The following is a 17,493-nucleotide window of genomic DNA, read 5'->3' on the forward strand; positions in this document are numbered from 1 at the left end:
ATATATGCAACACGGGTGAAGCCGGGGATCTAGATATTATTAAAAATGCTATGTTAAAGCCCAAACCTATAAGTGTTATAGTATCTCAGTAAGGTGTATCTTCGATTTTTGGATAATATAGTGATGATGACTACCATTTCAACCTGACTCTGCTCGCGTTGAAATAATATAAAAATAAAAACAAACTGTCACAGGCCCATATCCTTTTCCTTAGTCTTCCCATTTCTTTCCTTACTTCTTCGCATCTATCCTTTCGTTATCCTTTACCTTTAAAGTCGGCAATCCATTTGCAGAGACGTAAGCCCTCTGCGAATAGCCTTATGCCTCTGCAGATGTTCAGGGGCGGTGGTAGCGCTTCCCATCAGGCGACCCACCAGCTCCTTTACCGACAATGACATAAAAATAACATTATTATTGTTTTTGTTAAAACACAGAAAGACTTTATGCTAAAACGCTAGATTTTTTGTAATTTTGAAGGAATATGCAGTTGACCATCCAAGGTCTAACAAGGCTTTTTGACAACCATCAAGTATTGTACGAAATAAAGAATAAAAGTGCATGCGGTTTTATTCGCGAGTGTAACTAGCTAGGCTAGCAGCATATCCCGATGGTTCACTGGTTCGATTCCCAGGTTCAGTGCTCAGGAGAAAAAAAGTGTAATTCGTCATAAGGAAATTTATCACCTAGACCTAGACCTTATAGAGTAGCACCATAAAGAGTAGCTTGACTAATTTTGATATTACTAACTTATTAAAACCACTTACTTAAACGTACATAATTCACAGTAACTAAGTTACCAACTATCAATACTTACAAACACTTGAACTTATCATCACATCCGGTTCGGATCGGCGCAGCGTGGTGCAAATGAACAAACACTATCACTTTCGACACAGCACTACCGAATAAGTAAGGTAACAATTATATTTTTAAAAAAAGCGTTTAAAATCCGTTTAAAAATTTATAATTTATTAAAATAGTTGACAGTTGACTTCAGTTTCTTTCCGGCTCTTTGCTGTGGAAACTGCATTCTGAACCGGTGGCAAAACTTAAAACTGTGTTATGATTCAAAAGTGTTTCTATAAGAAATCTCATTACATAAATAAATGTTTGAGTTTGCGGACCGGCTATAGTTTTATCAAGATAATCGCTGCGCCCCGCGGTTTCACCCGCGTAAGTCCGTATCCCGTAGGAATATCGGGATAATAAGTTGCCTATATGTTATTCCAGTTGTCCAGCTGTCTAAGTACCAAATTTTATTACAATCGGTTCAGTAGTTTCTGCGTGAAAGAGCAACAAACACACACACATCCTCACAAACTTTCGCATTTATAATATTAGTAGAAAGGATATTTAGTACCAGTATTATTGGAAGATTTGAGAGTTTTATTTGTTTAGAACATTAAAGTCTCTCCTCATTATTAATATTAAAATATTGGCGTTATCTTGATTAATTGTAGTTTTACATGTATTTTCACTAACCTTTTATTTCTTTTCTATTTATATGACCATATATAAGGTTGCCTGGAAGAGATTGCTCGACCGCCTTACAGTGCATATTATGTGCCGGCATGGTCTTTTTTTTCCAATGTCAATTTATTTTTCGGTAATATGTACTATAAAGAATAAATAAATAAGACTACATAAAATATTTTGATCAAATGTCTGATGTGAAATTATTTTTATCAGCTACTACATAAAAATAATATCATATTTGGTCCAGTCGTTTTAGAGCTACCCTCAAAAGTACATACAAATGTTAAATAAATAAATAACTCCAATACGAGTCAACGTTACTGTTATATTTTTATAAACAATTTAATTACATTTAAAATTATTGTTAACTCCCATAAATTAGTCATTCATGGCTACCGAGTCATTAATAGATTAATTTATGACTACTTTATGACGTCATTAACGACGAATCATTTTATCACATTCTTCAAACAAGCTGATTAAAATTCAGTTATTATCTTACTGTCTACTTCAAAGGTTATTTCTTTAACATATTCTAAACTTACGGAAATTATAAATAAAAATATTTTTTTTTTAACTAGGTATTATGTTGGTATTATTTTAAGAAGAAATCAAATGATTCAGACATTCTGTTGTCTATAGACTGTAAAATATACTAGCGGTCCACCCCGGATTCGCCCGTCGTACATATATAGCCTACTAGCTGCGCCCCTCGGTTTCACCCGCGTAAGTCCGTATCCCGTAGGAATATAGAGATAAAAAAGTTGCCTATATGTTATTCCAGTTGTCCAGCTATCTAACTACCAAATTTCATTGCAATCAGTTCAGTGGTTTTTGTGTGAAAGAGTAATAAATACACACACATTCTTACAAACTTTCGCATTTATATTATTAGTAGGATTAGTAGGATAGGATAGTACTCGGATATAACGATAAATTAAACTATTTTATTTTACTTGATATATCAATCTTCAAAAAACCTGTCTTTCTGTTTGTCCAGGCTAATCTCAGACGAATCTCAAAGTGCAAGCAAACACACGTGCGCGAAGCTAGTGCGATCGCAATATTCAAATCACATTTCGTAATGCACAGACAAATGTTTGTTCTAATAATATCATCATCATCATCAGCCTATATATGATCCCACTGCTGGGACACAGGCCTCCTATGAGGGTTCAGGCCATAATCCACCACGCTGGCCAAGTGCGGGTTGGCAGATGTCACATGTCGTCGAACTTTTGATTCATGGACATGCCGGTTTCCTCACGATGTTTTCCTTCACCGTTTCGAGCAGTGGTGATGTGAACAACGTGCAGATAAATCACACTAATATTATAAACGTGAAAGTTTGTTTGTTTGTCTGTTTGTGTGTCAATCACGCTGAAACTACCTAACGTATTTTGATGTAATTGGTATACAGACAGGGTATGAGCTGTCTTGGGTGATAGAATACTTTTTATCCCGATTAAACGCTCTCTTGGGATAAATCAGGAATCTTGATATCCGGGCGGAGCCGTGAGTTGCCGGGTCTTGAACTCCCAACTTGTCGCTTCAAGTCCGACGTTCTAACCACTGAGCCACTGCTCTCTGTTGCTTCTCTTTAAATCACATAATAAGTATAAACCAGCAGTCGGCAATAAATCCCGAGTTTCCGCGTTGTAAACAATTAAAATCCTCTAATTAGCGCAAAATAAAGCACAATTAGCGATTGTAAAGTTAAGAAAAATACAATAATAATGCATCTCGCTTTATTGACAGTTATTTTTCATTAACACGTCTCGTAAAAACGGTTTATGCGATAATGTGACTGTGTGGGTGCGAAATGTTCTCTTTTAACCGACTTCAAGAAAAGGTGGTTCTCATGACTGTATTCTTGTATTTGCTGATAATTTTTTGTTTTTTTTTTTATTTAGTACACTTATTCAAATATTGATGACAATACGATAATTTCATGTTTATCTTATTATCCTGACTTTTGCCCGCGGCTTCGCGTTGAATTCGGGGTAGTTTAATAGATTTTATCAAATATATGAACCTTTTTCTTTAATCACTCTATAAAGACCGCATCAAAATCCATAGTTTTAAAGTTAGCATACAAAGAAATATAGGGACAGAGAAAGCGACTTTGTTTTATGCTTTGTATTAATGAGGACCGTCAGGATCAAATAATTTCCATACGTATACTCTGTATAAGAGCGAGTGAGACAGTTGTTATTATTATAGCTGTTTCTGTCATTGTAGCGTGTTTTTAGTTTTATTTATAACTGTATTTATCTATACTAATATTATGAAGCTGTAGAGTTTATTTGTTTGTTTGAGCGCACTAATCTCAGGAACTACTGGTCCGATTTGAAAAATTCTTTCAGCGTTAAATAGCCCATTTATTGATGAAGGCTATAGGCTACATATGTACCACGGGCGAAGCCGGGGCGGACCGCTAGTTATTTATAAAGTTAATATTGTCACAGTATTGTATAACACATCCCAGTCACGCTGTTTCACCTTACATATTAGTTCAGTTAACTGTTTGATGCATGTGAAACGGCATGATTCATACGTTTGGTGTGCATGACACAGTAACTGCTGGACTGATTTCGATGAAATTATTTTTATTTCTTTTGATTAAGTATGTTTTAATTGACCTTGCTTAAGGCAATAGCGAAAGAAATAAATTTTAAAAAATATTATAAATACGTGTAACCTCCTTTTTATCGCTTGAAAAAACTATAACTCAATGATAATGAGCTTTCAATAAGTGAAAGCTGTTTAGTTGGACGAATCGTATTGAATATATCATAATAAGCCAATATAAATGTATTTAAAACCAACTCAACTCGTTTTTCACATCATCATCACACACTCAATTACTGTAGAGACGTTACTTGTCCATTACATTTTATTGTCTGTAATAGTTTAAACACACATACACACACACGTACACGCACACACACACGCACTGAGGAAGAGCGAGACTGACATAGGTTTTCTTTTAAACCTTAAATCTTTGTTGTAACATAAAAAAACTTTTATTTTTAGAAATTATTAAAGTCAAATTTTGAACGCAATTTACTTATTATGTACTAGCTGTAAACCGCGTCGTCACTCGCGTGGTACCCATATACAAAGTAGCCTATGTGCAAATTCAGACTATAATCTATGTATATTATAATTCGATAAGCTGTTTACGCATGAGAGTAACAAAAATCCATCCATACATACATACAAATGTTCGCGTTCATAATGTTAGTAGGATTTCTAATGTATAATACTCGACTAAAATCGAGCATGGGATCACATTATCTATAATTTTATTAGTATTATTAGTCCGGTTGATCCCAGATCAAAAAATTGGCCTTATCACTCAATAAAGACTTTCTGATTGTAAAATAATATTTAAACCTTTTATATATACCCTTTCAAAACACGAACAAAATTAAACCATTATTTAATAATCTCTTCAATCGATTAGCATTGATATTATAAACATACCTCTAATAAAACAAAGCCTAGTGAGTTAAATATCGTTTATCAAAAACAGCTGGTCCGAATTGAAGAATTCTTCCAGTTTGAATAGTTCATTTATTGACGATGACTCTATAGTCTATGCCATATATGACCTATGCCATATAACATAATGTACGACGTAAGTAGAACCGCGGGGCACAACTAGAATAAATAGCCCATTCATAACCTCAAAAAATAGCGTAAACCTGAAGAAAGAAAGAGACAGCAGACCGAAATAGATATATTCTCTCAGGTCAGATTGGGCGTGGCCAGTACACGCCTATGCCATCGATTTTATAACATAATTTATTCATATTTTTATTCACGTGTACCCCGTGGATCTGCATGATATTGTAAACAATGAATTAATGAATAATTCTCCACTATTGAATGAATCTTCAATCTATCGCGTCTCTGTAGAACCTTTTCCAGTTGTATGCTGTTATAAATAGATGAATGTTTTGTTTAAAAATATTTCGTTGGAATGTTTGTCACTACCGGTAAACTACTTAACCGATGTTGATGGAATTTTGTTTATGTAAACAAAGGGAAAAGCTTGGTTAAAAGTTATGCTGAATTATAAAAAAATATGTCTCGCCGTTCTACAATACATTTTTATAAAATGAATTATTTAGTTTATTTATATAATTAACTACAGTATGTGAAAGGGTTTGAAAGGTTAAGTATCCATAACTACTTCTATACTTATAAACCTAAAGAATTTGATTGTTTGTACGCGATAATCTCAGGAACTGCTCTACCGATTTCAAATGTTTTGCACCATTGGACATGTAGCGAAGAAACAGTGGACAGTTAGTTAATTTTTACTAGAAAGAGCAATTAAATGCACAGACTTTTAAACTTTCATATAGTTTAAACAATATTAAAATTTGAATTGAATGTAATATTTATATTTTACAGTAAATAGTGTTATTAAGTAAGAAAATGTCAAATGCACAAAAAACTCACCCAAAACCGTTCATCCGTGTAGGCGTTATTATCACACAGATAAACATAACATATGTCAACTTAATTCATATAACATGGTCTAAAGATTTGGATAAAACTAATAAACCAAGTAACTATTGAATAATCTGTGCTAATACTGTGTGATAATTTAAATAAATGTCATAAATTGACATAAATGTCAGCTCGTAAAAAATAATCGCCATAGTTCAATTAATTTTTGACCAATCCGTGGACAAACATCTACGTTTCTGTTAATTTAGAAATTTTATATATTTCTTCACAAATCCATTCCGACATACCGACATTCCTAATAAGAGATGAATAAATTTAATTGAATTAATAATTCCGCACTATTGAATGAATAAACGTATATTACGTATGGTTAAGGATAAGGTTGGTTAAAGCATATAAAATACAAAACTAGTTTGTATCTATGAAACAAATAATTAAATTATTAAAATTAGAACTTAAAGATTTTCTTAACTAGTAGGTAGGTACTTGCAACAAATTTCTATCACGATTCCTGAAAGACTTAGGCCATAATATCCTAGTTTTTTTTTCTAGTCTAGATATCCAGAAAACTCCGGACAAGCAAAGAGTAAAAATATATTTTACTGTTCATTTAATATACCATCTTACGCATGTAAACGTACATATTTCTCAAGAAAATAATACTCATAAATGGCCCATTGAAACTCAATTCTCTTCATCAGAAAAGCTCCGACTCTCCCTGTGCGTGGGCTGCGGTGGACAGATCCACGACCAGTACATCCTGAGGGTAGCACCGGACCTGGAGTGGCACGCCGCTTGCCTCAAGTGCCAAGAGTGCAGGCAATTCCTGGATGAATCCTGTACCTGCTTCGTGAGAGATGGCAAGACATATTGCAAACGGGATTATACCAGGTATTTATAATATATACTAATACTAATATTAGTTGACCAGTCACTTATCATCATTTAACATAAATATAGTTTATAATATGTAAAATATATTTTTGTGATTGAATCAACTAAATTGTTTCACTTGCTCTTATACAGAGTATCATCATCATCATCAGCCCACATATGTTCCCACAGGCCATAATACACCACGCTGGCCATGTGCGCGTTGGCTGATTTTACATGTCGTCGAACTTTTGATTCTCGGACATGCCGGTTTCCTCACGATGTTTTCCTTCACCGTTTCGAGCAGTGATGATGTTATTCACATGTGCAGATAAATTGAAAAATGTGTTTATTTCCTGCACGCTCGCTTGGTCTCGTACCCCGACTTATCGATTACAGAGTATACGTAAGTAAATTATTTTGCCCTAGCCATCCTAATCAGGGTAGTTTATCTCGGAGAATAGTATTGTCACCGGTCCTTGATAAGTGTGCAAAGTTTAAAAAATATGAGTCTAGAAGGTCTGCTACACGCTGGTGGAGCTGTTTATAAATTATAAATAATCTATTCACAGGCCTACCGAATATACTTAAATAAAACCCACTTGAAACAACTAAAGATGTCTCTTGTCGTGACTATGAATGAAGGCAGTTGTGTGGAATAACAGGACAGGCTTATGTTCAAATTTATGTCTAACCCAGTTCCCTTTTTTATTTCTAACGATAAATTAACACTCATTTTATCTCACTCCAAACCTCCACGCTTTAATTCTTGGAAATTATTTGATAGTTGGCATAGTTTACTGTGAATGAACCCACGCTAAAATTGAAAAGCCGAAAGTGTACCTTCAAAGGTCAGACAAGTGATATGTTATCGCGGTTATGTCAAAAATATTGCGGCAGAACATCTATTAGAAAGCAAATTAATTTTTTTTTTGTTATAGTTTTATATATTTATTAATCCTACTACTATTATAAAGACGAAAGTTTGTATGCATGTATGGATGTTTGTTACTCTTTCACGTAAAAACTACTGAACCGACTGCAATGAAATTTGGTACGTAGATAGCTGGACAACTGGAATATCATATAGGCAACTTTTTATCCCGATATTCCAACGGGATACGGACTTACGCGGGTGAAACCGCGGGGCGCAGCTAGTGTAATATAATATTGATACAGTATCTACCATTCTACGTATTTGAGTTAATAGGCATCATTTCTGTTGTGATCGTGAAGGAAATGTATAAACTGTGCAGCTATATATGGCAGAGAAGTAGGTACCATACACTAAATAAAAACAATAGACATTTATTTTTTAGTTAGCTATCGCTTATGTTTTCGCGCCTTTTTTTTTTTATTCTTCTATTTCGCCTATGGCACGTTTCGATTCGAATGGAGACGGATTCTGCCAATGTCAATTTTATTAAGATACCAAACTAAAGCAAAGGCTTAAAGCCAGACAGCCTGGTTACATTTGGCGCGGTTTGTGGTCAATCACACAACGGTAACCTCGCAGATATAGAGAATAGACAAATCCGCTTACGAATGATTCATTGTTAACAAATATACTGCGTATGATCGTGTATTTAGCAGGAATTATCATAAAGGGACGTCATTGAACACTAATCGCTTGTGTAAATAAATCACATTGTTATTGTTCGCTTATGAACGAATTTTCCGTTGGTATATATTGTTCTACTGATAGTTTTACATGTTAAATATTTATTTACACGTAATATTAATACAATTATTTTATTGTTACCGTATCGTATGTAGTTTGCGAAATATATTCATGTTGTTTTTATTGTGATTTGTATTCTGAAGTCGAATTATTTATAATTTATCTCATCAAAATATACCGTCGACAATTTTTAACAGTCATTGATTTTTCGGCAATTAGCGGTACTAGGTACAAAAACAATCAAAATCAAGCGTAGGTTAAATTAACTAACAAGTATTAAATAGCAAACCCCTATTACTAAGATTTGTCTGTCCGCTTCGCTGTCAGGTTGTATTTTATGAAATGTTACAGCTAGGCAAGTTCAAGTTAAAATTTTCAGAGATGATGCATTTCTGTTGCCGCTATGACAACAAATAACAAAAATATCGAGGTTAAGCAACGGTTTGCATCGATAGGCGATGGATTTGGGTGAATTTTTTGTACGAAACCTATAGCGTGCCGAGTCCGACTCGCTTTTTACCGATTTTTCTATATTCATCACCTACATCATAATCAACATAATAATGAAATGTTTGGGAAATTATACAGTTGATATTATTATACATATTATCAACTGTATACCGTTTTCCCAATACACAAACAAACGGTATAAAGTCATTAACCTCTCAAACGAAATGAACTCCCATTTATACACAATCACATCAAATGACTGACGCATAAACACAACCATCTAATTATACACCCGTTTACAATTACGATTTTAGATCATAGTTTACAATAAAACTTTAAAAAATCATAACCGCACGTCAACATCGGCGCCACTTTTTAAACAACGTCGCATCTACGAAAATAACCTCTGTTTACATTTCTACCCTTCCATCTCCCGGCTAAAATATAGAATTACACATTAGCAAACACAGCTTAGTCTATACGCAACCGTGTTCGCGTGGACGCAGCTTTATGCACCATAGATAGGGAATATTATTCTTTGATTTACTGTCAAACCCATTTGGCTGTATGCAGGGATTGTCTTTGCTTTATGCGCCGAGAAAAACAAACCGGGCTCTATGTATTTTGGCGTCAAAACAAACGTCACTTTGACAGCGCGGCGGGCGGTTGGAACCCGATATGTCTATAGTATATTTGTCCGTTATATCGGAAAAGCTGTCCGATTACTTTTTGTAATGTACTATTTGTTTTTATTTCTTCATTTAAAGTTTGTTTGCGCGCCGGATTTCTCACGATATCCGTGGCATTCGTGACGTCTATTTCCCGAGCTACACATTTTTTAATCAGTCATGCTTCGTTGAATTAACGGCATCGATGAGTTTTTAATGAATTGATAGATAAATCTGTTTTTTTAATATGTTCTCTGAAAGCAAAAAGTACTATTAACATGCATATTAGACTATATATTCATTAGATATCTAATTATAGGTACAATTATATGATCTAATCTAATGCAAAAAACAACCCATTACTAAGATTAATTATCGAACCGATATAAAAAGTTCGTGTTAAAAATCAAAGTTGTATTGGCTAAATCGGTTTAAACCTTAATTTTATTCTGTTATCCCAATATAAAGTTCATATCATAAATTAATGTTAACACTTTCGGTCAAAGTCTATATTTGCAGATGAGAATTAAATTTCTATTAGAAGAGCTCTTGAATCGTCATATTCAAAATAAATATAGAAATTTTCACATCAGCACACGACCTTTGTAGAAATTAAAGACTTGTTAACTGACTTTAAGGCGATTTATTCATTACATCTATTTATCCCGATACTTCGAACACTTTTAAGCGAGCGTCGTCACGGGGGACTGAAGTAAAACCAAACCCAAGTAAAAACTTAAGAAATTTTTCCTTAAATAAGCGAAAAATATCTTCACCAGTTTTACAGTTCGCACGAAAACAAAACGACGTATCTTGGGGTTAATGCAGCTTACAAAAAAAAAAACGAAAACGCTTTGAAAGTGAATAAGCATGTCTAAGTCTCTGAAGATTAATATATATAATAATATATAGAATACTGTTACGAAGATTCTTATATTATGTTTAGTGGAAATATTGTGTTATGAGTTCTCGAAAATATACAATTGAAATTGGATTTTATTGCATCTTTGGCTTGATTATTACGAGCTTGATTATATATTTAAACTAGCTGACCCGGCAAACTCTGTTCTGCCTTTCTCTTATAATTTAGGGGGATGAAAAATTGATGTTGGCCGATTCTCATAGATACCGGATAATCACAAAAAATTTCATCAAAATCGGTCAAGCCGTTTCGGAGGAGTATAGCGAAAACTGTGACACGAGAATTTTATATATTAGATTAAGAAGCATTTTCGATGTGAAAATTTTGATTTTATCTTATTGTAATTTACGCGTTAAAACCAAATGATACGATAAATAGCGGTATAATAAGTTATAATAGAGAAAATTCAACCTTACTGCTATAAATTAAAAGTTCAAAGCATCCATTAACCCTTTAGTAAGGAAATCCCTATGTTTACATTACCTCAAGTATCGTATGTCCGTACGTCCAAACATCCGAAACATTAGTGTTTTATATTAAAATGTTTTTCTACCGTTCGGAAATCGGAAAGGAAGGACGTGTCAATTAATGGAAGTCATTAAAACATATTCATAACGTAGGAATTCTTTCCGAAAAGGATCTAACAGTTTATGTTGATGTTGGCAAAATTTTCAATTCTTATAATAATATAGAATTCAATGCTTATCGTAACATTGAATCAGTATTAGGTGCAGAGATACTGCAAAATAAGTTCATGGGCGAAGATGAAACAATAGATTGGCTGTCCACTTTAGCATGTCTGAAAATAGTTGAATATTTCCAGATGCACATCAAAATCAATATATTTTATAAATACCTACAATATTTAAACATTAATAATTAATATACCAAAAATTATTTACCAGTAATTTTTATCATATACATTTAAATTCATAAATTATATTTAAACTCGATTATCTTGTTAAATGAACGAAATGATATCTGATAACAATCAATGTACTTGCTATCTGATGGCTTCATTGATATGTTTTAACACGATATTAAATTAACTGGAAAAAATTATTTACGTTGCTCAATTTACCGATAAATATAATGTACAATTTACATAAAATTATTTCTTTTTATGAGCGCAGATTTAAAATAAGACATAAAAATCAGTCGCCATTCTTTATAGAAACTTATTCCGAATCATAAATGTATGTTATGTTGATTCCAATGTGCTTTCAGAAGAAGTTTTATTCGATAAATGTTTGAATTTGAGTTTGATAATATTTGAGTTTGATTGTGTATATTTTTATCGATAATTCTTATTGTTCTATTTGAATCGTTTCTCAATGCGGTGAAGAAAATATCATGAGGAAACCGGCATATCCAAGATTCAAAGTTTGACGACATGTGACATTAGGTTTCTGTCTCAGCAGGACATATCGGCTGATGATGATGACGATTACCCTTTTGTGTTTGAAAGATGGCTTTTCAATGCATTAAAATTTATGTTCAACTTCGGTACGCGGGTCAGGCAACTCTACACATTGAAGAAATCATTTTACGTTAATTAATAACTACCTAAATACAAATTTACGTCATGTATAGTTTATTTTACTTTTTAGGAGGCTGTGGTCCCTATTTTTTCCAATTTTATTTATTTTGTCAAAAATTACAGATAGGTAAATTTTAACCTGTATTTTTTTAATTACCTGTAAATTTATTAAAGGCTTCAAAAGACCTACAAGTACACCTAATCAGTAATAACAATGATTATACAATAGTTGCGCAACCGCCAAGGGAGTGGTCTTTTGAATTCATATTTAATCTGTAATATGTTAAAAAAAAGCAGTCTGACAGGTCCGCCTCAATGCCACCAAGTTGAAATTTAAAATGAACCATTTAAATACTTGTTAACAAATAATTTGCATGTTCTTATTCCTTAATATTGCTGCCGATCAATATTTTTTATCAAAGATACATAACTTAGGCTTTAAATGTATTACCTACATGTTATTACTACATTATTATGCAATTTAGGAGATATCCAGAGCTGTTCGTAATACGAAACTCTTACGATAAATTTTATAAATATAGTTACAATTTTCACTTAAACTCGTAAAATACGCAAAATATGATAAATTATGGATCATAACAAACTTATCTGTGTGTACATAAATGCATCTATTAGTCAAAAAATTCATCTGAATGTCAATGAGTCTTTACCTACAAAATAAAGATAAAATAATGGTTTATACTAACATATTAGCATTATAACTTAATTACAAATTATTTCAAATTTTAGAAATTTTCTAGACTAGATTGTCCACTTATGAAATTTGCCGCACGTGTTAAGCTGTTATAGACTAACATATCAAATTCTGACAAAATCACCAAGGTACAAGTACATACCCAGCAGTATAGCGAATTGATTGCTCCTCTGAAGTAGGTTAAAAATCGTTTACAAAATATCCTATGATGCCTCGATAATTATCACAATAAGAACAATTTCTACATCACCAATAACAGTCATGTATAAATACAACTCCAGCTGCATAACCTAAATCTAACCCTACGGCGCTCACCAATTAGCGAAATGCGATACCATCCGATGCATCTACAGTTACCGGGGCACAGATAAATAATATTTTGACACGTGCTAATGGCGGGGTGGCGGGAAAATCGACGTTTATTTTTTTTCTATTCGATGACGTTTAGCAATGGTATGCCGCTATTTTAATACGAATTTGTGGTTATCTTATTAAATAAATTAAATAATTGGACATAGAATAAAAATTAATAAGTTAGATAGTGTCAATAAGTTTTCTCCCTTCTAATGCCTGAATATTAATGAATATGCCATATAAATAAGAGCTTTGAGTTACCATTGCCCATTCTTAATAGAAAGGAAAATAAAACCTAACCTTATTTGTATCGATAGATCGATTTTTATATGATTTACCTATTTCCAAAACTTTGAGTTCAACGATGAAATGTCAAATGCAGAAATTAATAAAAAACGTGACTACCAATAACTCTCAATAAAATCGACCAACTTTTCTTTCTTGCCACGAAGAAAAAAAACATAATTTTTCTTAAATTCTCTTCTGAGTCTTCGCCATCAAAAGCGCGGGAAAAGCGGCCCTAATAATATCTCTCTTATTTAATTCATCTTAATAAATGATGCGTGTGGTCCAGCCAGCTGCATTGTGTTGGACCATCTGTATTTATTCTAAGTAATCAGATATGCTTGGCGAAAATAGTGTCATTCGTGTTGTGTTTAGTTTTGGTGTTATAGGTATGAATTATATGCCATTCGTCATGTTTCGTTTTGTTTATATGTTATTTTTGTATAAATTAGTAATAGATAGTTAAATTTATCTAGGCATTAGGTATAAATTATATATTTCATATTGAAAATTTTTGAAATAATGTTGAAAATTATAGATGAAAACATCTACACACATATAGGTATTTACTCACATGGAACTAATACATGAATCGTAATTTTATGTTGGACCTGGCAACTGAGCTGGTAGATCGCCTGATGGTAAGCGATCGCCATCGCCCATGAACATTTACAAATGCAGGGCTTTTGCAATTGTAACCCGCTTTTAAGGGGTATTAAGGAAAGGATTGTTGATGGAAATAATGAGGAAAAGGTACAGGCTTCCGGCTCCCCCACTCACCGAATGAAACACAGTAGCATGCTACTATGTAACTGGTGGTAACTTCCTCGACTCGACATCCGAATCTATTTTGTGATTAACACTGATGATTTAAAATGGAACAATCCTTGTTAATATTTACAATTAATTGATGCCATTAAGAAGTAATTCATTGGTAGTCCAACTAAAATAAAATAATATAGTATGCAAAGAAAAAAATACACATAGAAAACAAATGTTTCCCTAATTAACTGTCTGCACATATTATCGCCTATATTTCGCTATTTTCATCGTAGTAAATCCATCTATACTAAAGTACAAAAATATCTGGAAAGCGGTAAAAACAGACAAAGGGGGAAAAGTCTAAAAATCCATAAGCACCTTTTAAAACCCCCGGGCTATCGATCGGCACTTTCTCCCTCCAATCTTGCTAAAAGCTTTTACTGGAGTACATAAGGTGAACCCTCCAAGGGTATACGGTTTAATCGGCCTAATGCGTTCGAGTTACGTTCGTTATGGTTTAAACGCTATATAATCGTATACATAAATGGGAAATTTTTGTATTCTTTGTATGTACTATGTGGTTCAACTGATAGGAATGTCAATGGCTTTTATATGTAAATTTCGTGTGAAAGGTTATATATTTCAATATCCTTTATGTATTTCAATAATGTAATATTTTATTCTGCCTGTCTCTTACATCAGTAAATAAGCGTTATTTCTTAACGTAGCCAACTTATTATTAGCGAATTAGATTGAATTATGACCAATGACGTCACAAAATACGCAGAACGATCCTATTTAATTCAATCGCATATACGAATACACTAAAAGTGCTAACAAAAAAAAATTGGTCAATCTGTTTTTGTTATTATGTGTCTGTGTTTGATCGTTTCTATATAATTGGTGTTTTTTTGATGTAAATAAAAGTTAATTTTCCTTGAATGATATTTTGAACGCGCGTTTATTAGCTTCGATTTTGACTCAATTTGAACAGTGATTTAATACAAACTTTGTAGTTTGTACACTTACCACAGACAATATAATAATTTCATGAGTTTATTGTTTATTAGGATCTCCAAGCTTAAATCCTTAAGTATACTCTTTATAAGAGCAAGTAAGACAATTAAGGTATACTGTCATTAAAGCGTATTTTTTTTAACTATATTTTTTTTTCAAATATTTTCTATCTGTCCCCAGATTGTTCGGCACAAAATGCGATAAGTGCGGCGCTTCGTTCAGCAAAAACGACTTCGTGATGCGCGCCAAAACGAAAATCTACCACATCGACTGCTTCCGGTGCTGCGCGTGCGCACGACAATTAATACCTGGTAAACTTCGTAAATTGAACTTTTTTATTTAATGAATTGTATAGGTACTTACAGAAGTACTAACAATTTAAAGTCGGCAATCCAATGTTCACGGGCGGTGGTAGCGCTTACCATCAGGCGACCCACCAGTTCCTTTGCCGACTGTGACATAAAAAAAGGAAATAATAATAAATAAAAGTATCTATAACAATTTTCATCTTTCTATTTTTAACTCTAACTTCTGCACTATAAAAGATCGGTTAAGTGCGGGTTCGACTTGCGACTATAGATTTCTAAAAAAGATCGCCCATCCAAGTTGTGACCGCGCCGACCGTTGCTTTACCTCGATTTTTGAAATCTTGTTATTGTCGCTGCAACACAGCTATTGCCCACAGCTTCGTGGTCAAAATAAATTTTCATGGTACAAACTTTCAGCCCCTGTTTTATCCCCTTAGGGGTAGAATTTATCAAAACATTTTCTTAGGGGATGCCTACATTATACTAGTTATCTACATACCAAATTTGAACCCAATCTGTGCAGCACTTTAGACTGTTCGTTGACAGATCAGCCAATGCGTTTTTCATATTAAAACAATCCTATACATAAAATTCCCGTGTCACAATTTTAGTTACCGTACTCCTCCGCAACGGCTGGACCGATTCTGATGAAATTTTGTGTGTATATTGGATATGTCTGAGAATCGTCCAATATTTATTAATTAGATAATTATAAGGCAGAGCAGCGTTTGCCGGACCAGCTAGTATATATATAAAATAATGTTAAAAGAAAACAATCATAACTTTTCAGGCGACGAATTCGCGTTACGAGAAGGCGGCGCTCTCTACTGTAGGGAAGATCACGATGTACTCGAAAAGGTAAGTATTTTTCCAACATTATTTATTGAATGTCCGTCTATCTCACTACCAGGAAATGCTAGATTTCCTTACCCTATGTCACAGTTGTTCGTAATATTTAACGTATAAAAAGTAACGAAATAAATAAAATTTTTGTTTGTTTGTTTCAAAAAAATACTACAACAAATATCAAAATCTATTCACCAGAGTAATCTTTTACAAAATATTAATACAGATAAAAAAAAAATTGTATCTACGCCCTCCCCACAGAGCGCGAACACAAGCGGCAGCAGCAACAGCAACACGGAGAGCAACAACAACACAACATTGAGCAACAACAACTCGCACTTGCCGCACGAGCTTGGATCTATGAGCGGTGAGCATTATTTGATCTTACCGACTCTAAAAAGGAGGTTTTTAATTCGAGTGAAGACAGCTCGAATGAGTACTCAATACTTACATAGAAATATTACGTAAATTACTATTACATTTAGAAAATACACAATAATTAATAAAATTTTTAAAGAAAATAAGGAGAAGAAATATACTAAGAACTCTCCTTGTTTTTGCAAACTTAACTTGTTACCTTAAAACTTAAAGTCATATTTTTGGCAACTTAGCTAAAAACTTGAAACCATATAGACAACTTTTTGGCAACTTAGTTGAAAACCTGAAGTCCTATAGACATATTTTGGCAACCACGCAGACAACCTTAAGACCTAGTCATCCAGGACAACCAATTAATTCCTAAATGGGCAATAAGTGCGAAATATATGTACAGGACTCAATATTGAGTATTACACGTAATTCCTTATCAGCTTATCAGCACGGATTCTGGTTTACAATGATAATAGCTGAATCGTACTGTGATTGAGTGTACACTCGGCGACACAGTGGCGTTATAATGAGAAAATTATTTAGTGATTTTCTATTGTATAGAATATATTTTCTATTGTTTTTTTTTTCGATTTTTGATATTAAACTTCTGTACAAGAAGAGAGCAGGAATGAATACATAGTATAAAGTAAAGCCGTTTCTCGTTTGTATCTATGTATAGATCTTAAAAAACTGCGCAACGGATTTTGATGGGGTTTTTTTTTATAGATAGTTATTCAAAGGG

General features: G+C 33.3%; 1 protein-coding gene across 2 annotated transcripts in view; it reads left to right on the forward strand.

Moving 5' to 3' along the window:
* The window catches only part of LOC119836734 (insulin gene enhancer protein ISL-1), a 45,844-nt gene that overhangs the window by 22,610 nt on the left and 5,741 nt on the right, over positions 1-17,493 (forward strand). For both annotated transcript variants that reach the window (XM_038362175.1, XM_038362176.1), the window contains exons 2-5: positions 6,663-6,852; positions 15,409-15,539; positions 16,327-16,394; positions 16,644-16,749. In XM_038362175.1, the coding sequence (XP_038218103.1) occupies positions 6,663-6,852; positions 15,409-15,539; positions 16,327-16,394; positions 16,644-16,749 (495 nt within the window). The remainder of the gene's footprint in view (positions 1-6,662; positions 6,853-15,408; positions 15,540-16,326; positions 16,395-16,643; positions 16,750-17,493) is intronic.

Source organism: Zerene cesonia, chromosome 25, assembly GCF_012273895.1.
Source record: "Zerene cesonia ecotype Mississippi chromosome 25, Zerene_cesonia_1.1, whole genome shotgun sequence".
Lineage (NCBI taxonomy): Eukaryota > Metazoa > Arthropoda > Insecta > Lepidoptera > Pieridae > Zerene > Zerene cesonia.